Here is a 23,868-nt window from a genome sequence, read left to right as displayed (position 1 = left end):
GAATAAAAAGTGACAAGCAGCCAATGTTAGAAAGATAGAAGAAGAAAAATATGCGTAGCTTGGGAGTATAAATACTCTTCTAATCCTAAGGAGAGACAAACTAGATGTTATATATCCATCCATATTCATATTTGTACAGATCAAGAAAAATGAATGAAATTACTTTCCTAATATAGTAAAAATATGGAGTCTAAATATGAGCAAAAATCCTTAAGCATTCCTGAAGAGTAGGTATCCCCAAACACAGTTAATTGTTCGATTATTGTTGTGTCCAATACTACTGGTTGAAAGAAAGATATTTTAGTTTTCTGGTTTTCTATCAAATCTCCCACTGAAATCAAGTTCATAATAGTGTCCAAAGGAAAGTTAAAATGATGGTGAATACTCTGCTTTTCTCTTGCTCTTCTCACCTGCTTGGAAGAGACATGGGACTAGTCAGATATCCAAGAGGAACAGATGCAACCTGAGAGCTGGCATAAAGAATCCTACTAAAGAATGGGCCTTGCTCATTGTACGATAGTAATGACCTCTTGGCCAAACAAAATGGTGGGAAGCCAGCCATAGTACTCAGTTGAAGAAAACTCTGCAAGTTGTAAAAATGGATTCAAGGATCGCACACATCCTATGAGTACAGGATTCAATCACCACCCCCAAATTTAGAGCAAGCCTTGTATTTAATTACATCAGTCAATACTGTCTATTAAATATGACATTATGAAGACCAGCTTTCCAATTTTGCACACTTGAAACTGCAACTTATATCTATTAGCATTTACTATCTGAAACTTCAAAACCAGACTAGCTTCTGTAATGACTGTCCAGAAGGCAGCACTTGAACAAGTGAGAATCATGGAGAGACAATGAGAAAAGAACTTTATCATAAAAGCGTAGTGAAGCAGGCTGAGAGAATTTCAATTGTGTTACATCACCACTCCTTTCACACCCAGTAGCAGGCCTGATTCTTACACCAAAGATTTGTAAGTGAATTATTCAGGATCATATGGACTCAGAATTATTCAGTTGCTGGATGCCAAGACCTTGCCTTAAAAGAGAAACCTTCATTTAGGCACCAAATAATTCTTTGAGCAGTTCTGAAATGAACTGAAATTTATTTATTTATTTATTTAGATTTATATACCGCCCTTTCCCGAAGGACTCAGGGTGGTTTACAGGATATTTAAAAGAAAATCAATACAAAAGTTAAAACAAATTTAAAAAGATTAAATGAAACCCTGAGAAAAAATAAAAACCCAGTTAAAATTAAAAATTAATTAAAAATAAAATGGCGACCAATCTCACGAGGACTAATCAACCTATCTTCAACAGAGCTATTGTTTGTGCTTTTTTGTACATTTGCGTTCATATAAACAAATGGTTGTCTAAACACTTCTTGAAAACTTCCAGTGATGGAGCACCCACACCTTCTGAAGGCAAGCTATTCCATTGGTTTATTGTTCTCACTGCCAGGAAATTTCTTCTTTGTTCTAGTTCTAGGTTGCTTCTCTTCTTGATTAGTTTCCATCCAACGTTTCTTGTCCTGCCTTCAGGTGCAGGTTTACCCCCCTCTTCCTTGTGGCAGCCCCTTAGATATTGGAACACTGCTGCTATCATGTCACCCCAGTCCTTCTTTTCATTAAACGAGACATATTCAATTCCTGCAACCATATGTTTTAGCCTCCAGTCCCTTAAACATCTTTGTTGTTCTTCTAATATGTATCAATGTATCAGCGATGCATAGGCAGAAAAGATTATTCCATTCCTCACCACCCTCCCACCTCAACTCCAGGAACTAATTTTTGCAAGGAAAAAAGTCCTTTCCCAATATTTCAAAATTCCTGGATTCTAAAGTGATGGGGACTGTTCAATGTCAGCTTAACACAGGCTGTCTGCAAGAGCCTAGAAACAGCTATGCATGCACACATGAATGTCCCTTTGTCTGCACCTTGTAAACACTGCTGATAGCAACATTATTTAAGGAAAGAATTCTACTTGGCTATGCTATTGCGTCTTTCAGAAAAGTAATAAAATTTGGTTGAATTATAAAACTAGTACTTAAATTCTGCTGATTAATATTCCCAAGAGCCTTCACTATATCTGATGCAGACATTCAATATGGCTAGGTTTAACAGTAGACAAAGGACGGCTACGCAAATAAGGGGTATAGCTGTAGCTTATGAACAACATTAGATGTGGATTTCTTCCTGATGAATAAGCACTGATCATTGACCATTACTTTCCTTCTTTAAAACCAAGAATTCAATGCTGACTTTGATTTTATTCATGTCCTCAGTAACTCAGGAAATCAGGGCAGTTCTTAGCCACCTTCTAGCTTAACATGTAGATCCTCCTCTTCCTCGAACACAATCTTTCAGTACCTAAAAATACCTAGGTATTTTCTTAATGCTGCTAATTATTTGTACTTTAATTAATAGCAATGAAATAATGAAGCAATGAAAGTCTCTCAAATGAGCCAAAAACTATAAGGAAACCATTTTGTTTGATGGCCTTACATCAACTTGTCACAAAACAAAAACAAAATACCCCAGCCTGCCTTGCCTGCTAGCTATGTATAATATAATAATTACTTTATGATCCTATTGGGGATTGAATGACAGTAATTTTCAACAATATCTGAAAGATATTTTTTGCAACTGGCAAAAGATAGATTTTAGATTTTTTAGTTTGGGGGGATTACACTCTCCTTTGTTACATTTACATTCAGAAGAATCACTTCCCAAGCCATTGCGAAGATGCTTCTGCAGCCCAACTTCATCAAACACCAATTATTGTTAATTAGATATCTGCATGTCATAATATATGGACAGGGTAAGAAGTTGTCTGGAAGAAATGGAAGTTACTTTTTCTGTCACTCCCTTCATTCATCCTTTTCCTGAAACTACTGAGGATGAAAAAAAAATCTCCTCTTGCCAATTTTATTTCTGTTTATCCTGCATTTGCTCTGACCCACAGAAATGACTGCTGTAGAGGCCAAACTAGCTTCATTTTGCACAATCCCAGCTGGTATCAGTTGCTATGTAACTTTCTGCTATAATAGTATCCTGGACTGGATCATTATATAAATTGACCGCACACTACTACTCACTCAAAGAAGAAGAAGAAGAAGAAGAAGAAGAAGAAGAAGAAGAAGAAGAAGAAGAAGAAGAAGAAGAAGAAGAAGAAGAAGAAGAAGAAGAAGAAGAAGAAGAAGAAGAAGAAGAAGAAGAAGAAGAAGAAGAAGAAGAAGAAGAAGAAGGAAAGATTGTAGAAAAATAAGAGAATACATACATAGTCTACATGAATGGAGGGGAAAAAAACTCCCCCAAAGAGAAATATGACCCCTTTTTTTCCATTTATGTGTCCCTCTCTCATCAAAGAAGATGGTATTGCTGTAGGTCAGCAAGTTCAGTTAAAGAAATATTACAAATCATAGACAGAAGCAGAAAAGTAAGAGAAGAGGAGGTAATAGAAAAAAGCTGCGAACCTTAGTTTGATTTATTGATAATTGGGAGGTTTTGAGGGAGGAAAGCCAAAAGTTTATAAAATCCCATTGGTATCATAATAGACAGAGGAACTAATATAGGAAGGAGAAATCAGGTTTTAAAGAGGAAACAAACGTATCAGTATTTTGCAGCAGTTTAAACATCTGGAAAGAATGAGAAAGAACAGATAATCAAGAAGAAGTTGATCTGAATCCAGTTTTTCCAACTCAGATTCTTCTAAATCTGGTGTAAGGCTGAAACCTAAGCAGACAGTTTTTGAGATACAGAAACAAACAACATAAAATAGAACATCTTTAAATTTTAACTAATACATATTTGTATATTCTTGGGAAATGAAGAATTATTAACCTCAGAATTTGGCAGAAGTTAAGCATCCTGGCTTTCAGAATTAAAGATAAAGATGAGGGAGATTTAGTGTAAGACTTGGACATACTGATAAGAGAACACCAATCTGAGAAATTACTAAAGCATATTAAATGTTGTTAAAAGCAGTCTTGTTTAGCATCATGCTACGAAAACAAATTATTGTGTTTTAGGCAAAACACATTTTTTTACATATATCTTAAAAAATTCTATCAGATTGCAAAGCATGACCCTCATGAAAGAATGTGCTACGACTGAAAAATAACTTCTCTGAAATCATCAACTGAATTCTGAGTAGAGAACAGTAGAACGTATAACTTGTCCAGAATGAGAATTCTTGGTATTGGATGTAATGCTGAATTGTAAGGATACCAAAAAATCTAAAACCAAAAGACACAATGTTAAGAGAGGCTACACTGTAAAAGAATTGCTTTATGGCAACCTTCATGCCACTGGATTGGGAATGAAATTTAAATCCAACACTCTGGGGTAAGGCACCTCCTTGAGAAAATGTATATTGTGACTTTAAATTTCCAGGTTACAACAGCATACCAAAATAATGTATCACATTCTCACAACCTCTACATACTGGATATATAGGTTGCATCACCTAGTTTGGGTAATGAAATGTCAGCAACAAAACAACCAAGCTCAGAAAACCAAGGACCTCTCATTTCACCCTGAGCTACCAATATTCTCCCTTATTTGTATCAACTTTGCAAGTACAGATAGACTTCAGTTTAACAACCATTCATTTTATGATGGTTTGAAGTTACAACAGCCTCAGAAAAAGTGACTTATGACCCAAAGACTCAAAGTTACAACCATTGCACAATCCCTGCCATCACATGATCATAATTTGGGAGCTTCGCAACTGGCTTCCATTTATGGTGGTTGCAGTGTCCTGCAGCCACGATGGTGATTTGCAACCATCTCAGTGAGTTCCAACAAGCAAAGTCAATTAGGTAAGCTGGATCTACTTAAGGACCATGTGGTTTGCTTAATGACCAGGTTGACAGTAACTGTAAAACTGGGTTTGGTCATGTGATGACTTGCTTAACCGTGTCGCTTAGCACTGAAATTCTGGTCCCTATTGTGGTTGTAAGTTGAGGACTACTTGTATTAGGTATGAAGATATTGAAAGAAAAATAGTGACACTGCCTAAAAAAAAAGTGGGGATCATAAGACACCATAAAACAACTCATGGTTTTGGAGCAGATTAAATAAACCTGTGTGAAACTGGTATATCCATATTGTGCAGATGCAGTCCTCCTGATCAGAAACATTTATTTCTTACATTAAAATTAAATTTGGTAGACTACAAATCGAGTTAACTGTAATTCTGCTTCCAGAGCAGAGTTTTATTTGCTTGAGTGCTCATGCTGTTAAATTTCTTCCCTTGGCAGATCAGATGTGTCTTCTTATAAATGTTACCAAGTGGAAACCTTTTATTTGAGATGCATTACTATTATAATGGCCTGTAAAATACATACAGTGATTTAAAGCAGATATGTACACTCACACAGAAATGGTACTCTCAAAAACAGATGTGACCAAAATAATTATTTATTTACTATGCTTATATACTACCATATGAATCTGAATGACCTATAGTGGTTTGCAAAATGATAAAAAAAATCCCAATTAAACTCAAAGGGGGAATATAAAATACAAATTAAAATCCAAATCAACAGGATAATAATTAGCACAAACATCAACTATGCCGACTATTCTAATTTCCAAAGTCATTGTGAAACAGTTTTGTCTTGGAAGTCTTATGGAATGGGCCAGGGTTATACATCAAAGGAAAATTGTTCCTGAGGTTAAAAAATGTTTTGGGGAAAAAGCCTGACTTTGGATCGCCACCCATCTTACCTACCATACATAAAAAAGAGAAAGAGTCCACAAGTGGGACAAGCATATAGGTCAGTTCTTGTAGAGTACCACACAAAAGACTGTGGAGAAGGAATGCAAAGGCTAATGGGAAAATAGGAAGTAAGCAAGAGAGGAAGGAAGGAAGCAACCCCGGGAAGAAGTGAGAAATATGGAAATGAAACTTAATATTGCCCCACCTTGACCCCTTACATTTCTAGGCTTTCAAGATTACAGGGAGTGCAGAATTATTAGGCAAGTTGTATTTTTGAGGATTAATTTTATTATTGAACAACAACCATGTTCTCAATGAACCCAAAAAACTCATTAATATCAAAGCTGAATATTTTTGGAAGTAGTTTTTAGTTTGTTTTTAGTTATAGCTATTTTAGGGGGATATCTGTGTGTGCAGGTGACTATTACTGTGCATAATTATTAGGCAACTTAACAAAAAACAAATATATACCCATTTCAATTATTTATTTTTACCAGTGAAACCAATATAACATCTCAACATTCACAAATATACATTTCTGACATTCAAAAACATAACAAAAACAAATCAGTGACCAATATAGCCACCTTTCTTTGCAAGGACACTCAAAAGCCTGCCATCCATGGATTCTGTCAGTGTTTTGATCTGTTCACCATCAACATTGCGTGCAGCAGCAACCACAGCCTCCCAGACACTGTTCAGAGAGGTGTACTGTTTTCCCTCCTTGTAAATCTCACATTTGATGATGGACCACAGGTTCTCAATGGGGTTCAGATCAGGTGAACAAGGAGGCCATGTCATTAGATTTCCTTCTTTTATACCCTTTCTTGCCAGCCACGCTGTGGAGTACTTGGACGCGTGTGATGGAGCATTGTCCTGCATGAAAATCATGTTTTTCTTGAAGGATGCAGACTTCTTCCTGTACCACTGCTTGAAGAAGGTGTCTTCCAGAAACTGGCAGTAGGACTGGGAGTTGAGCTTGACTCCATCTTCAACCCGAAAAGGCCCCACAAGCTCATCTTTGATGATACCAGCCCAAACCAGTACTCCACCTCCACCTTGCTGGAGTCTGAGTCGGACTGGAGCTCTCTGCCCTTTACCAATCCAGCCACGGGCCCATCCATCTGGCCCATCAAGACTCACTCTCATTTCATCAGTCCATAAAACCTTAGAAAAATCAGTCTTGAGATATTTCTTGGCCCAGTCTTGACGTTTCAGCTTGTGTGTCTTGTTCAGTGGTGGTCGTCTTTCAGCCTTTCTTACCTTGGCCATGTCTCTGAGTATTGCACACCTTGTGCTTTTGGGCACTCCAGTGATGTTGCAGCTCTGAAATATGGCCAAACTGGTGGCAAGTGGCATCTTGGCAGCTGCACGCTTGACTTTTCTCAGTTCATGGGCAGTTATTTTGCACCTTGGTTTCTCCACACGCTTCTTGCGACCCTGTTGACTATTTTGAATGAAACGCTTGATTGTTCGATGATCACGCTTCAGAAGCTTTGCAATTTTAAGAGTGCTGCATCCCTCTGCAAGATATCTCACTATTTTTGACTTTTCTGAGCCTGTCAAGTCCTTCTTTTGACCCATTTTGCCAAAGGAAAGGAAGTTGCCTAATAATTATGCACACCTGATACAGGGTGTTGATGTCATTAGACCACACCCCTTCTCATTACAGAGATGCACATCACCTAATATGCTTAATTGGTAGTAGGCTTTCGAGCCTATACAGCTTGGAGTAAGACAACATGCATAAAGAGGATGATGTGGTCAAAATACTCATTTGCCTAATAATTCTGCACTCCCTGTATATTACTATAGATAGCCTACATCAATAAAGTAGAACGTCAGTGGTTCTTGTAAAGTTTGTCTTATCTGGCCTACATCAGAAGGCTGACAATTCTACAGGGAGGAAGTGGTCTTCTAGAAACAAAGCCACATTCAGCTTTGCGGATTAAAACCAACATTTTGAAGGATGCCTGGAAACTTACTGACCACCAATGCATTTAGTGAGGATCTAGTCAGATAAACTCCAGCATATAAATATCTCCTTGGGAACTAAACTTTTCTTTACTGATAATTATGTAAGTCAAAAATAGAAAATACTAGTTTCTCTTTCAGTCTTGAAAGAAATCTAGTGCAGGGGTAGGCAACCTTGGCTCTTTTATGACTCGTGGACTTCAACTCCCAGAATTCCTGAGCCAGCATGGCTGGCTCAGGAATTCTGGGAGTTGAAGTCCACGTGTCATAAAAGAGCCAAGGTTGCCTACCCCTGATCTAGTGTTTCCCCTTTTCTCTTCTTTGCTGAAATTCAGACATTCTTGACATGCAGTAAAATAATAAATTATTTTATGACTTAATTGCTTCCACTATTCAATGATTAAAAAGGTCACAGCCTGTAATATTACATCCCATATTACTATTATGGTGAGGATGGCTAAGTTAAGCTATAACTAACTGCTTACAGTTGTTACTGAATCTCCCCCTTTGAGTTAATCAAGTGTATTAATTATGCTCAGTTGGCTAACTGTCAGGGCTAGGAAAGTATATTGATTTTCTTCTTGGGTCTTCTTCTTCTTCTACTGGGTAGATACACACTATCCTATCTTCCTTGCAGCCAGGAACTCTTTGGTAGCCTGTGGTGTACCTTGACGTTAGTGATTCTTATGCAGCCAAAACTGCCTAAATGCAGTGTAGTTTGACAGCCATTATCATCTTCTCTATTTTTCTGATTTCAAGAACTGTCTTCTTAGTCTAATTCATCTTCCCCTCTCCAGCATGAAGAACCTGATCATTCAGTGTCCTCGCCACCATTTTCCTTTCAATCCAACAGCCACAATTCTTGCCCCAGTTCCATTATCTCCCAAAGAACCACATGTATTGTGCATCAGCTACATAACTGCATTCTACCTCAATTTTCAGGGTCCTGTCAGGACCTCTGCACCTCTCTGTAACAATTACTTATTAATGAAGTTGTTCTGAATTGAAATGTTTCCGTGAATCTAATCCAATTCCATTGGTATGTTCAATTATCACTTCCAAAAACCAAAAACAAAGTCAATTTCTACGCAGTTGTTTTCTCTCTTACTTGGCACAATATTTCCATTATTGATCACATTAACTAAATTAAGAGAAATTAATTTTTTATCCATAAACTGTGGTTCTTTCATTCCTGTGCATCAAGTTACTGCTCTATTTCTTCCTAGGCTTTCTCACTGCTATAAGAGCTCTCTGAATGTCAATAAACATGTTGAAGGTGGAAACCACATCTTTTTTCTTAATTTATTTTTAATAATTTATTTTCTGTGCTAATTTTATAATGCTGCCCAACTCAAACAAGGAAACTCAGTGGGAGGGGGAATGTAAGACTTTGTGATAAAAACGTAAACCGCTAAAGGTATCACAGGAAAATCAATTTGCACTGGCTTCTGTCCTTATTAATCTGTAGAACAGCAGATTACACTTTAAATTGCCATAAAGTGTAACAGAAATATATTGTGACAGATGTTTTATAAATTATATATAAATACAGTAATTCAAACTATTTGGAGTTATTAACTTACATAAGCAGGGCTCAGTTATGATTTATAACTTAAGTAACACTGTCTTAAACTGGTCAAAATATCTGGACTTGTTAGATCACATTATTTTCCTGAAGAAGTCCCATTTGTTGAGTTTCGTGAACTGGTTAGGATAAATCTGCGAGGTGTGTTGCACTGGTGATACTGCCGCAGCGAGGCAGTGATGCCGTTAATGTGACGTGCTTTGCACCGGTGATGACATCAATGTGTCACGCCAGTGATGACGACAAACAGAACCAGTTGTTAAATTATTTGAATCCCACCACTGCTGCTAACTGTAGTGGAAACTGGAAAAAGAACACTTCGCCCTTTGGCAAAGCAGCGTTTCCTTTTTCTCAGAAATTTAAAAAGCGCAAGTCATCTAGAGCAGGGGTCTCCAACCCCTGGCCTGTGGACCAGTACCGTGCCGCGGCATGCCAGAAACCAGTCCGCGCAAACAAGGAAAGCCCCATCTGGAATGCAGGCAGTACATGAAACCATGCCCCCTCTGGTCCGCGGAAAAACCTTTCTTCATGGATGCCCAAAAGGTTGGGGATCTCTGATCTAGAGCAACGTTTCTCAAACTTGAGCATTTTAAGATGTGTGGACTTCAACTCCCAAATTTCCAGCTCCACTCGTAAAATGGCTAAGGTTGAGATATTTTGCTCCAGAAGGAAGAGGTGCTGGAGGAAGCAGGAATAAAGAGCATTTGCTCCTGATAAGCTAAAAGCCTCAGAGCACTGCAAAAGTACCTGTTGTTTCAGCTGCTGAACCAAGCGGTCTTTTTCACGTTTTAATCCAGCGACTTCCTCTTGAGTTTTTTTCTTAGAGGACGAAAGCTCCAGGAGAGCAATGTTGGCATCTTTTTCACTAATAGCAGCTAGAAGGGCTTCTTGTCTGGGAAAAAGAGAGAGAGAGAGAGAGAGAGAGAGAAAAGAACTGAGTACCTTCGTTCACCTTGCTCAAAATATGCAATTGTGTCTTGCCCTGTTTATAATTTAAAGCTCTAGTTCACAAGCGGTACAAATCACTTAAGCTTTTTTTTTTTTTTTTTATTGAAAAGTTTTAAAATACAGTTTTCCTTTAAACCCCCCCCCCCTTCCCCCTCCCTCCTCCCCTCCCTACCTCCCCCCTATCCCCCCCTCCCCCTCTCCCTCCTCCCTCCCCTGCCTCCCCCCCTACTTCCCCTCCTCCCCCCCTCCCCCCCCGACTTCCCAGAGCAAAATACAAGGTATATATCTAAAAAGCAATCATAAACAATCATATACTAACAATTATAAACTCTAAAATCCATCACTCTCTAGCTTATATAGAGTAAACCAATCCTTAATAATACTAAATATGTATAAAGAACTAAAATAAAAGAAAACTAGCGTCATTCCCATCTATGTTCTTCCACAATTCACTATTTCCTAAACATATTCTCATTTACACATCACAAGCACCTATCCCTATTAACCTCTCTAGCCAAAATAGGCTATAATAGATAGTTCTTACACAAATTAACCCACATTAACCCACAAAACTTTTTTCCTCTTCCTCTGTAGTAAATTGTCCATTAATTCCAAATTAAAGATTCTGTTACCATACATATCATCCCAAAACTCTTAAAAAACACAACTACCACTTGACTATCAGTATGTTGTGGAAGTTCCATAGATTTCTACTAGTCCTATTTTCTTTTCTTTTTTGAGCGTTTTAAGGCAGCACGCGTCACCCTCTGTTCTCTAGGATCATCCAAAAGAGTTGCAGCTTGATCTCCTCCTGTACCATTCTCGTTTATCTGTCCATCTTCATCCTCTTGATGTTCTCCTTCTCCAGATCCCTCTGCATCTTCCAAAAGTGTTGATGGGATTGCTTTTAAGACATTGTTGTAAAAATCATGCGCTTGCTTCACAGTACCCAAACAGTACCTTTTGCCTTCATACATGAAACTCAACCCAGCTGGAATCTCCCATCTGAACCTTATTTCTCTTTGCTTGAGCTCTTGCACAAGAAATATAAAGTCCTTCCTTCTCTTTAAAATCTTTGGAGGAATTTCTTTTAGAACCAAAACTTCTTGACCAGCAATCACAACTTTAGTATCATAGGCAGCTTGTATAACTTCATCTCTAATTTCCCTTTTTACAAAATAAACCACCACATCTCTAGGCAACTTTCTCTGTTTAGCAATCCACGAGTTCACACGAAACACTTTGTCCATGCCTTGTTTTATTTCAGATGCTGGATGGTTCAATACCACCTCAAAAGCCTCAGAAACCAGCTGCTTTAAATCTTCCTTAATATTCTCTTTTAGGCCTCTAATTCTAACAGCAAACTGCATCTGATAAAATTGAGCCAGACTCAGTTCGCTATCCATTTTGTCTTTTAAATCTTCAATTTCCAATACTTTTGCTTCTAATATAGCATTCTTTTGAGTCAGTTCTTCCACTTTGTCATCCAGCACCTCCACACAATTAGCTACTTTATGCACTGAGGACAAAATGTCTACCTTCATCTCTCTAAGTTTCTGTTCCATCCTTTCTTCCATTCTCTGCTCCAATTTCTCCAATTTCTCCTCCATCTGTGCAAATTTAACACCCATTGACTCCAAAATTAACTGGGTATGTTTTTCAAGATCCTTCGATGTCAATACATCTGGAGAGTGCAACGCCTGCAGTAATGATTGTTGTTGCACCGGAGAATTTCCAGCACTCCGAAAAGTTCTAGGGGGAGGTTTAGACACCATCTTTTACTTACAATTGTGACGCACTTTCACTTTAAGTTTTAAGCAAAGTCCATCAAGCTCGAGAGTAAAATAAAATAATCCTCTTCATCTCTTCATCTTTCCCTCTTGTACTGCTCTGCCTGCTCTTTTCCTTTCATAGTCTCTCCTTCAAGCAGGGATGGTCGCAGACGCCTGGCTCTGCTCCATGAAGTCCGGAGCAGAGACGCTAGCCAGCTGGGAGCAGCCCAGGCTACGGGGGAGTTCGATCCTTCAGCCGCCCAAGCTCCAAGCTCAGGCGGCCCCGGAGAACTCAACCCCTACCTGGGGGCTCACCCCCTCCTCTTCTCCCGAGGAGGGGGCTTCAAATTCGCCCGAACAGCTGATCGGCGCTGTTTCGGGCGAAAAATCACACAGCTGAGCGGCGGGCAGCCCGGGAAGGCTGTCTCCGGCGCCGCGGAGCCACCGGAAGTCGCCACTTAAGCTTTTTTTAAAAAATAATTTTGCATGTTCCAGATTTTAAACATTTTCAACAACTTTTTAATATTTCAAATCCGTATCTTGTTGCTGAGAACCAGAGGATTACCCTATTGCAGATCTATTCCATTGTCTGAATATTTACTACAAATTAAAATTAATGTTTGTCATAAGAGGCAACAGTAATACAGGTACCCAACTAGATATTTTTCACTTATAAATAAGGTTGGAATTATATGAAAACTTAGACATGAATTATTTCTGGATTTTTTTAAAATAAAATGATTTAAGAATCACCTCCACATTTCTGGAAAAACTATCTAGATATTGATGAAGTCTGAACTCCCTGTAATGTCTCTGAGGGAGTCCCCTCAAATGTGTAACCAATACTACAAAGACATCTCAGATATGACTTTATAAACTGGGTCTCTTACTTAAAGATACGTCAAGGGTCAAGACCATGTGTTGGTTATATTTCTATTATTCCCACAGTGCAATGACGTGAAAAAATTCAATGGCCTGAGGTCAGAACAGTCCACTCATAAAATGATTTATGGGCCCAGCAGCTTCATTTCCCAGGTCTATGGATTTTATTACAAGATAAACCTCAGAACAAGATACAATTTCCTGTCTGAATGAACGGCTTTTACATCAGGACACCTGGACAGCCTTCAATTATTTAAGTGAAATAATAGGTCTGAATCATACTGGTGCAACTTGTTACTGGAGTTCACATCCTATAGCTGCTAACTTTTAAAATATTCTATATAACCATCAAGTAGACTGGCAAACATTTAATACTAAATTGAAGAATACCTGTACGTTGGACCTATTATCAAGACAGTAGAGAAAAACTGTGTCACAAAAAATGTCCTTTGGCTGCTATTAATTTGACTTTTTAAAACTGTGCTTTAAAATTGTTGAATCAATACAAGAGAATATTCTTGCTCTTAAGATAAGCTCTTGATTGCTGTGCAGCACAAAAATACATATTTTTTCATAAGGATATGCTTCACTATTCTCACATAAAGGATATAAATCCGTAGCTCCAACCCTTTGTGTTTGTGTGTGTTCATGCAGGTGCACCCACTAAAGAGGGCTACATTTGTTGTGGTAAATGCAATATGTAAGTAAATGTGACAATTTATTAGAAAGGGTTAGAGCTTTTAATTTCTCTTAATATATATGTGATTCCTATAAGCCATAAATTATGTTAAAAAGATTTAAATGGTTTTATAAGGTTGTCAAGATCTCAGTTAGAATGTAGCAGTATATATAAAGGAAAATATTTTGAATTGCTATGATAAATTATTCTAAGTGCTGATCAAAATTGGGGATAATTTAGAAAGCAGAAAATACTAATACAAGTACTATTCCCCAACACCTTTTTGCAGCCCAAATCCTATTACCAGGCTCTTGTAGCCAGGACTGATACATTCTTAGATAGCAATACTGAGAAACCAAATCCATCATTATGGGCTAGGGTCATTTAAATGATTTAATATCATTAAAATATAATATTTATTGCAGCCTTCGATTAGTTTAAGTTGAGCTCATTTAGTAAAATCCTAAAACAAAAAAAAAATGTTTCCAGGAACCCGTAGTATATACTTATTTATAATTCTTTGGAAATTAACATTAAAGATTGAGTAAATTTTCTCAATCTACCAAAAAGAAACAGTATATAGCAACAACAAGCACACATTAAATTTGTTGTAGCATGGCAGCCAAACTTTATTACAAGGACTAGCTCTAAGGGATCACTCTTAATACATTTCATGTGGTGCCAGTGTTTCTTAGTAAGATAATTGCTTTTTCATCTGATTGCAGAAGTATTCTCAAAGGACGAACAGACATTTTTCTCCTTCCTACAAGTTCACAGGAGAATGATGCATGCTTTAACAGAGATCATGCTGATTTTTTTCCCCTGGACACAGGTTAAGAGGTTAACTGAAAAACAGAGTAACATATTCTTGAAAGCAAGAATTAAATTCTGGAGGGCAATAAAGATTAAAAGTCTATGAACACCATGACAAGAAAGTTCTTTTTTTTTTAAAGACAAAAAGGGAAAGTTTTAATCACTGAATTTTCCAAAGGCGATTTCAAGAAATAAAACCAAAATAAAATAAGACCGAGAAGTTTTAATTACAAGTGCCATATTTCCTGTCAAACTGTGTGAGATAGAGGGATGAGCTAGTATTTACACAACTAGCAAGCCCAAGAGTGATTATTTCTGGTGTTTGGTGGCTTGTTACACTGCTTTCGTGTATTGAGATTGTTTTAGGTGTTACTACTAACAGTTTCTTTCAATAGCTGTGGAGAACAAATGGATGGTAAATGCTGAAACCCATGGATCACCTGAGCAAACAAGTTGTTGCAACAATAAAGACTGGTGACAGCTGTTGCGTACACAACCTCAGGTACATTTTTAACTTGTGAAATCAAGAACGTACTTATGGAAATAAATTGGGTTCAACTGATAGGGGCAGCTACTTGGTGGAGGTTAGGGTGCTCCTATCACAGACTTTACTACAGAGGCAGTCTAAGGTTACTCTGTGATAAGTTCTAGTTCTTCTCCCAAAGTCTATAGGCAACCATTGAGAGACACTGTTTGATTGGAATCAAGCCCTTTTTTTTGTCTCAAAGCCTGTTTGTATAAAAGTACATCAACTTCATAGTTACTATTCATAAGGGATCCCCCAAAGAGCTGTAAAATCTGCCTTCAGCCAGCTGCTGTAATTGCTGTCTGTCAAAACAGAACTGTTTTCTTACTAAACATTTCAAAGCGCCCAGAGTTTGGTTGATTAGCTTGAAGGTGGGCGGGTGATGGGAAGGGTGAATGAGGGACAGAGTAAGACTGATGGCCTGTGGACACTGAACTTTTATTTAGTTAAAGTACCCCACAGAGACACTAACATTACAGTTGAGGAAAAAAAAATCTTGCCTGTTCTAGCAGAACAAGCAAGCAACAGAAAGGAATTGTTACAAATAATGTCTGGGTTCCTGATATGGGAAGCATTAAAGAAGTTCACGTATAAGCAAACAACATACCACACAGAATCACTGATATTGCTGCTCACGAAATATGTAACTGTCAAAATGAAGAAATCCCTTTTAGCACACAGAAAAGAATTTTTCCTCATTAACTTTTCTGCAACAGTAAAATGTTTCTATTTAACAATTTTATTCAATATTAGTGAGCCCAAAGCAGCATCATAAACTAGAATGGTTGTCATTTAGCCACTATTTAAAAAAAACACATGAGGATCAATATTTTAATGGCTAAAATGAAGGACCTTTTTAATGCCTGAGTACATAAGATGTCACTGAAAGTAATAAATGATTTAAAAAAGAACAGAGGAGAAAGTTGATGTCATGATCAAGAGTACAGTCTAGAAATAACGGCAATTACATTTTTATTAGCTGTTAGCCGAATGTAACTATTATGCTTCACTTCAATTATCCTTAGCAAAGCTTTGTCACATTCAGGTATGAACTGCATTAAACACAAACTGTTTACATTCACATAAGACTCTTCCTCCTCTCTTTTTAGAGTGTCTTCTTATTTTAATTGAACCAGAATTTAGCAAGATATAAACAAACGATTCATAGGAGACTGATATAAACAGGAATTAGTAACTGTTAGCCATAGTGCAGCCTTCATTTCATCAGTGTCTTCAACACCCATTTGCTGAACGCAAGCATCACCTTTGTGCCTATAGGTAAAGGTAAAGGTTCCCCCGCACATGCGTGCTAGTCGTTTCCGACTCTAGGGGCCGGTGCTCATCTCCGTTTCAAAGCCGAAGAGCCAGTGCTTGTCCGAGGACGTTTCCGTGGTCATGTGGCCAGCATGACTAGACGCCAAAGGCACACAGAACGCTGTTACCTTCCCACCGTAGTGGTCCCTATTTTTCTACTTGCATTTTTACGTGCTTTCAAACTGCTAGGTTGGCAGAAGCTGGGACGACTAACAAGCGCTCACTCTGCTACGGGATTCGACCCGCCAAACTGCCGACCTTCTGATCGACAAGCTCAGCGTCCTAACCCACTGAGCCACCGTGTCCCTATACCTATACCTATACCCTGTATCTATGGATCTCTAATAAATAACAGGTTCTTAAATCCATTCTCAAATTCTGAGCAACATGAAGTGTTGTGTTGGATTGCAGTAAGACAAAGGTAGAAGTTTGAAAGAAGGAAATGAAGGAAATGCCTGTTAGCCTAAACCTCTCTAGAGGATATTTAAATTATAAAGTCACTATGTTGTCCAGGGTAAGGGATTTTCTGCCTCTTCTTCCACCATTACAAGCCCACATTAACATATGTTGGAAGCTGTTGTTTTGCTTTTGAACTATAACATATCTGAAAAGCATATATAAAGCAATTAAGTCCAAATATGGCCACATACAAGACCAAGTCTCATTTGTTTTGGTGGTAAAAAAAAGTTCATTCTAATGAAATGCTTCTAGCAACGGTGTGTTAATTTTGTCTGAAAACACCCATGTAAGTTGTCACAACCATTCTATCTTAGCCCCCAGCACTAACTGTACAGTGCATCTATAAGGTGTTGTGGCTATTTACTTTAAAAATAGCTTATACATCAAAGCTTTTCTGGTAATTGGGAGTTAGACATACAAATACTCCATACTTTTAACTCCCAATTACAGGAAAAAAGTTTATTCCTTCCTTCCTTAGGTTATATCCGAGCAAATTAGAGGTTTTTAAAAAGCTTCATTCTATGGGGGGAAATGGGGGGCATGAGGTCATAGCAAGAGTTATACCTGTCATGTCTGCATGTCCCTCTATAGCAATGAATCTCTTTGAATTTCTCTGTTAGCACTCAGGGACTTTTTTTTTTAATTCTGAGTGCTGCATGTTGGGAAATGACAACGGAGAAGTAAGAAAGTATTTTTAACCATAGTTTCTTAATTTCCATTGTAAAACATATTTGAATGTTTAATCTCTTTATATAATGAATGCTTCATTTTAATTAGTATTTCTCGGGTTTCTATTTCTCAGGCAATACTCTTGATTTATTTTACAATATTCACTAATTTCCAAGCATGATCATGATCAAAACGTCATCGGTTTAGTAGGCCCATCTATCTGTTAAAATGGTATTAAGATTTTGTTTGAAGAAATTGCAATAGAACTTAAGACTTATATACCGCTCTATACTTCTCTACTATGCATAATCACCTTGCCTCTCTTCTTGCCTTGAAAAATTAATTTCCTTCTATTTCTCCTCCCTTAGTTTAAGGTAGGGTTTACCTCAGTTTAATTTTTTAATCTGCTTTGGAAGACAAATCAAAAGGTCATAAAAGCAACTCTAACAAAAGAGTAATAGACAAGTGACAAAGCAAAAACTACAACACATTAAATTGAAATTGAAAACACCTACATGGCTTTAATATAGGACAATGTTCCAACAGAAAACAAGCAGAATAGAACGGATGACTTTTTATTAAACAGTCAGGAAAACTGCGTAGATTGTATTTTCCGCAATTCTTTCCAGTCCCTTAAAAAGAATTCTGCTCTGGGTCACCTAAACAAGGAGGGGATAGATAGATAGATAGATAGATAGATAGATAGATAGATAGATAGATAGATAGATAGATAGATAGATAGATAGATAGATAGATAGACAGATAGACCTTTATTGTCATTTTTTACTGTGGGCACAATGGCACACATTAAAAATGAAATTTAGTTGCTTGCTCTCGAAGTGTACAAATACATAACACACATTTAAACATACTATATACAACATATTTATAGACCTACACCCTTACATACAAGTAAGATATAAATATTATAAATACCGTATATACTTGAGTATAAGCCGACTCGAGTATAAGCCGAGACCCCCAATTTCACCCCCCAAAACTGGGAAAAGTTGTTGACTCGAGTATAAGCCGATCCGCCGTTCTGCAAGCCTCCGCCGCCGGCGGAGGCTGGATCCACGCTCTGCAAGCCTCTGCCGCCAGCAGAGGCTCGATCCGCCATTTTGCAAGCCTGAATACACAGGAATACCCTGTGTGGCCGCGGCTCTCGGGGAAGCCCTGGCTGTCCGCTTCCTCACTCCACGCTGCCATTCGGGGCCCGCGCGTTCCCCGGGCAAATCGCGGCGCCCAGCAGGCGAGGAAACACGCCCGTTCCAGTCGCCCCCCCTTCCCTCAGGAGACGCGAAGCAAGTGACCGCCCGGAGCTTACCGAGGACTTGCGCGCGGTCTCCGTTCCTCCTGCCGACGTTTGGGGAGGTTTGGGCGCCTCCCCAAACCTCCCCAAACGTCGGCAGGTCTCCGTTCCTCCGCACAGACCTGCCGACGTTTGGGGAGGTTTGGGCGCCTCCCCAAACCTCCCCAAACGTCGGCAGGTCTCCGTTCCTCCTGCCGACGTTTGGGGAGGTTTGGGCGCCTCCCCAAACCTCCCCAGGTCTCCGTTCCTCCGCACAGACCTGCCGACGTTTGGGGAGGTTTGGGCGCCTCCCCAAACCTCCCCAGGTCTCCGTTCCTCCTGCCGACGTTTGGGGAGGTTTGGGCACCTCCCCAGGTCTCCGTTCCTCCGCGCAGACCTGCCGACGTTTGCGGAGGTTTGGGCGCCTCCCCAAACCTCCCCAGGTCTCCGTTCCTCCTGCCGACGTTTGGGGAGGTTTGGGCACCTCCCCAAACCTCCCCAGGTCTCCGTTCCTCCGCGCAGACCTGCCGACGTTTGGGGAGGTTTGGGCGCCTCCCCAAACCTCCCCAAACGTCGGCAGGTCTCCGTTCCTCCTGCCGACGTTTGGGGAGGTTTGGGCGCCTCCCCAAACCTCCCCAGGTCTCCGTTCCTCCTGCCGAAGTTTGGGGAGGTTTGGGCGCCTCCCCAAACCTCCCCAGGTCTCCGTTCCTCCGCACAGACCTGCCGACGTTTGGGGAGGTTTGGGCGCCTCCCCAAACCTCCCCAGGTCTCCGTTCCTCCTGCCGAAGTTTGGGGAGGTTTGGGCGCCTCCCCAAACCTCCCCAGGTCTCCGTTCCTCCGCGCAGACCTGCCGACGTTTGGGGAGGTTTGGGCGCCTCCCCAAACCTCCCCAAACGTCGGCAGGTCTCCGTTCCTCCTGCCGACGTTTGGGGAGGTTTGGGCGCCTCCCCAAACCTCCCCAGGTCTCCGTTCCTCCTGCCGAAGTTTGGGGAGGTTTGGGCGCCTCCCCAAACCTCCCCAGGTCTCCGTTCCTCCGCACAGACCTGCCGACGTTTGGGGAGGTTTGGGCGCCTCCCCAAACCTCCCCAGGTCTCCGTTCCTCCTGCCGAAGTTTGGGGAGGTTTGGGCGCCTCCCCAAACCTCCCCAGGTCTCCGTTCCTCCGCGCAGACCTGCCGACGTTTGGGGAGGTTTGGGCGCCTCCCCAAACGTCGGCAGGTCTGCGCGACGTTTGGGGAGGTTTGGGGAGGCGCCCAAACCTCCCCAAACGTCGGCAGGTCTGCGCGGAGGAACGGAGACCTGCCGAGGTTTGGGGAGGTGCCCAAACCTCCCCAAACGTCGGCAGGTCTGTGCGGAGGAACGGAGACCTGGGGAGGTTTGGGGAGGTGCCCAAACCTCCCCAAACGTCGGCAGGAAGAACGGAGACCTGCCGACGTTTGGGGAGGCGCCCAAACCTCCCCAAACGTCGGCAGGTCTGCGCGGAGGAACGGAGACCTGGGGAGGTTTGGGGAGGCGCCCAAACCTCCCCAAACGTCGGCAGGTCTGTGCGGAGGAACGGAGACCTGGGGAGGTTTGGGGAGGCGCCCAAACCTCCCCAAACGTCGGCAGGAGGAACGGAGACCTGCCGACGTTTGGAGAGGTTTGGGGAGGCGCCCAAACCTCCCCAAACGTCGGCAGGTCTGCGCGGAGGAACAGAGACCTGGGGAGGCGCCCAAACCTCCCCAAACGTCGGCAGGAGGAACGGAGACCTGGGGAGGTTTGGGGAGGCGCCCAAACCTCCCCAAACGTTGGCAGGTCTGCGCGGAGGAACGGAGACCTGGGGAGGTTTGGGGAGGCGCCCAAACCTCCCCAAACGTCGGCAGGAGGAACGGAGACCTGCCGACGTTTGGGGAGGTTTGGGGAGGCGCCCAAACCTCCCCAAACGTCGGCAGGTCTGCGCGGAGGAACGGAGACCTGGGGAGGCGCCCAAACCTCCCCAAACGTCGGCAGGAGGAACGGAGACCTGGGGAGGTTTGGGGAGGTGCCCAAACTTCCCCAAACGTCGGCAGGAGGAACGGAGACCTGGGGAGGTTTGGGGAGGCGCCCAAACCTCCCCAAACGTCGGCAGGTCTGCGCGGAGGAACGGAGACCTGGGGAGGTTTGGGGAGGTGCCCAAACCTCCCCAAACGTCGGCAGGAGGAACGGAGACCTGCCGACGTTTGGGGAGGTTTGGGGAGGCGCCCAAACCTCCCCAAACGTCGGCAGGTCTGCGCGGAGGAACGGAGACCTGGGGAGGTTTGGGGAGGCGCCCCAACCTCCCCAAACGTCGGCAGGAGGAACGGAGACCTGCTGACGTTTGGGGAGGTTTGGGGAGGCGCCCAAACCTCCCCAAACGTCGGCAGGAGGAACGGAGACCTGCCGACGTTTGGGGAGGTTTGGGGAGGCGCCCAAACCTCCCCAAACGTCGGCAGGTCTCCGTTCCTCCGCGCCCTGCCTGCCTGCTTCTTTCCGCTGCGGAAAGAAGCAGGCAGGCAGGGCGTGGAGGAACGGAGACCTGCCGACGTTTGGGGAGGTTTGGGGAGGTGCGCGCGCACCTCCCCAAACCTCCCCAAACTTCGGCAGGTCTCGGACGGCAGTGGCTTGGGAGAGGTGCGCGCGATCCCGGAAGCACCAAAGCCTCGGCCGCGCACAAGTCCTCGGTAAGTTTTTTTGTTGACTGGAGTATAAGCCGAAGTGGAATTTTTCAGCCCAAAAAGTGGGCTGAAAAATTCGGCTTATACTCAAGTATATACGGTATTAATCTGTGGATGAATGGATGAGTTGGCAACCCTCCTGAAATACTGCCATAGGAAAGCATTGGAATTTTTAAATCTGCCTTCCCAAACATGTGCAGCACATTTTCAAGCAAAATGTACCTTTTGTTGGTTTCTCCCATCATGCTATATTCGATACTACTTTGTTCTGTTTTTGGAGAGTTAGCCTGCTAATGCAGGGGTCCCCAACCTTGGCAACTTTAAGACTTGTGGACTTCAACTCCCAGAATTCCCCAGTGAGCCAAGCCCACAGGTCTTAAAGTTGCCAAGGTTGGGGACCCCAGTGCTAACGGATATGCAGATAGAGTTCCTTTGCATAATTTCTTTCCAACATTCTTTTTGGTTGGATGGCATAAATGAGATTATAAACAAAATCTCAAAATAATATGGCTGAAATAATTCAAAATGCAGGTAGCCCTAAACAACAGTTCATTTAGTGACCATTCAAAGTTAAAATAGCACTGGAAAAAGTGACTTATGACTGTTTTTCATACGACTAGTGCAGCATTCCCAGGGTCATGTGATCAAACTTCAGACGCTTGGCAATAGACTCATATTTATGACGGGTGAAGTATCCCAAGGTCCTGTGATCATTTTTTGTGACCTTCTGACAAGCAAAGTCAATGGGAAAGCCAGATTCACTCTACTAACTTAACAACTTCAGTGAATCACTTAACAACTATGGCAAGAAAGGTCGTAAAATGGGACAAAATTCAATTAACAACTGTCTCGCTTAGGAACAGAAATTTTGGGCTCAGCTGTGGTCATAAATCGAGGATTACCTCTACTACTTAGTTTCTCTTATGATAGTGTTCTTTTTCCCACAATTTCACAGGCTAAATATAGCTTCTCACTTAAGTGTTCACAACAATCAAATATGAGTCCGACTTTCATTCAAACGCTTAATTTAATATCTGAAGATGTTTACTGAATGTTAGAAATATCAATAGGATAGCTCCCTAATGTAACTTTAAAATAAGATTTTATCCATGTTTTCCCACCTGACAAGTATGATTAATAAGAACCTTAAAAGGTATTTTAAAATCACCAGGTATGATTTTCAGATTGTATACTTATCAGATCAAGGCTGTCTGGTAAATTCCATCTCTAACTTTAATAGGCCACCCCTTATAAATGAAGGAAGTTAAGAACCATTTTATGGGCTACCTATAAATATTTCTCTCAGCAAGTGGCTGACCTTGTCTTGGCTTGGAAGCTATACAGGTTGGGCCTCTTGAATGAGACCCCTCCAGGGAATTTTGGGGTTATAGGCTAAGAAAAAGCAAAAAACAACAACAAAAAACCCCAACACCAACACCTCAATGAAGGAAATTACAGACTTTTGTATAGTTGCTAGAAAATTACACGGACGTATCCATAAACTTGAAGGAGCTTCATTTTTACAGAGGGTCTAGAACTCAATTTATGTAGTTTTTTTTTTAAAAAAAGCTACTTTAAATGGAATAGGAATCATATTAAAAGTGCTTGTCTGGATTAACTCGCCAAAAAAATAACTAGAAGCCAAAAAATAAACAACTCATAGGTTTTTTTGTCCCATTTGTATAAAATAGAATAAGGGGAAAAACTGACCTCAAAATTTATTATATTTGTTTGAGGTTATTGAAAAGAAACCTCCCGATTTAGTCATTTATTATGTTTAGATGTGTAGATGACCATGATGAAATAGAGCTTTGAATGGAACAGCCAGCAATATTCTGAGCCGCTGCCCAACTGTTTCTCCTATAGGGATGCACTGTGATTTTTTTTTCTCATTTTATTTTTCCATAGCTCCTGGTTTGTTCCAGCCTATTTTGAACTTTAAATTGCTTTTGCTGGCTTCTCCTTGCTTACCACATTTAGTTCTGTTCTGCTTTCAGAGAGTTATCTTGCTACTGGAGTCCCTTTACATACTGAAAAATTCTTTTCAAGATTTCATTGGGTTAGAATGAATAGAAAGAACTGCTAAATTACAAACACAATCGATTTTGCAGCTATATCACTGAATTTAAAATATTGCGATTGCTGTAAAAAATTGAATAGCTATACTGACTGTGGCCATAAAATGCCATTACTTATTCTGAAATTCTGCAAGAGTAATACTTGCCTTTACAGTTAGAGTTAAAGAAATCAATTGCATAACATCATCATCTTATAAAGCAGATTATCTTGATTTAATGAAAGATTAATGTGTCACTACTCCTTTTTTCCCTGTATCTTCTATGCTTCCCATTTATCCTATAATTTCACTAGGTTAGCCCTGGAAAACTGAAGACAATTGTCTCACTTTTGACAATTCCTTTCTACCTTTGCAACTCCTATTCAGTATTGCCATATTAAGAACAATTTATGGCAAGTGTTCAAATATTGCTGGAAAAAGAAGATGAAGCAAATCTCATCTTTGCAAGTGACACTTTGCTTTCTGCCCTTACTATTCAA

The 23,868-nt window shown here is 40.9% G+C and overlaps 1 protein-coding gene across 8 annotated transcripts in view; it reads right to left on the bottom strand.

Annotated features, from left to right (window-relative positions):
• Positions 1 to 23,868, bottom strand: part of ERC1 (ELKS/RAB6-interacting/CAST family member 1) — a 157,033-nt gene that overhangs the window by 29,621 nt on the left and 103,544 nt on the right. For all 8 annotated transcript variants that reach the window (XM_081331581.1, XM_081331584.1, XM_081331582.1 and 5 more), the window contains one exon: positions 10,037 to 10,181. In XM_081331581.1, the coding sequence (XP_081187707.1) occupies positions 10,037 to 10,181 (145 nt within the window). The remainder of the gene's footprint in view (positions 1 to 10,036; positions 10,182 to 23,868) is intronic.

This window comes from Vipera berus (assembly GCF_964194415.1).
Source record: "Vipera berus genome assembly, chromosome: 6".
NCBI classification, from domain to species: Eukaryota; Metazoa; Chordata; class Lepidosauria; order Squamata; family Viperidae; genus Vipera; species Vipera berus.
Note: the sequence above shows the minus strand (reverse complement) of the source record. Positions and strands in the feature narration are given on the sequence as shown.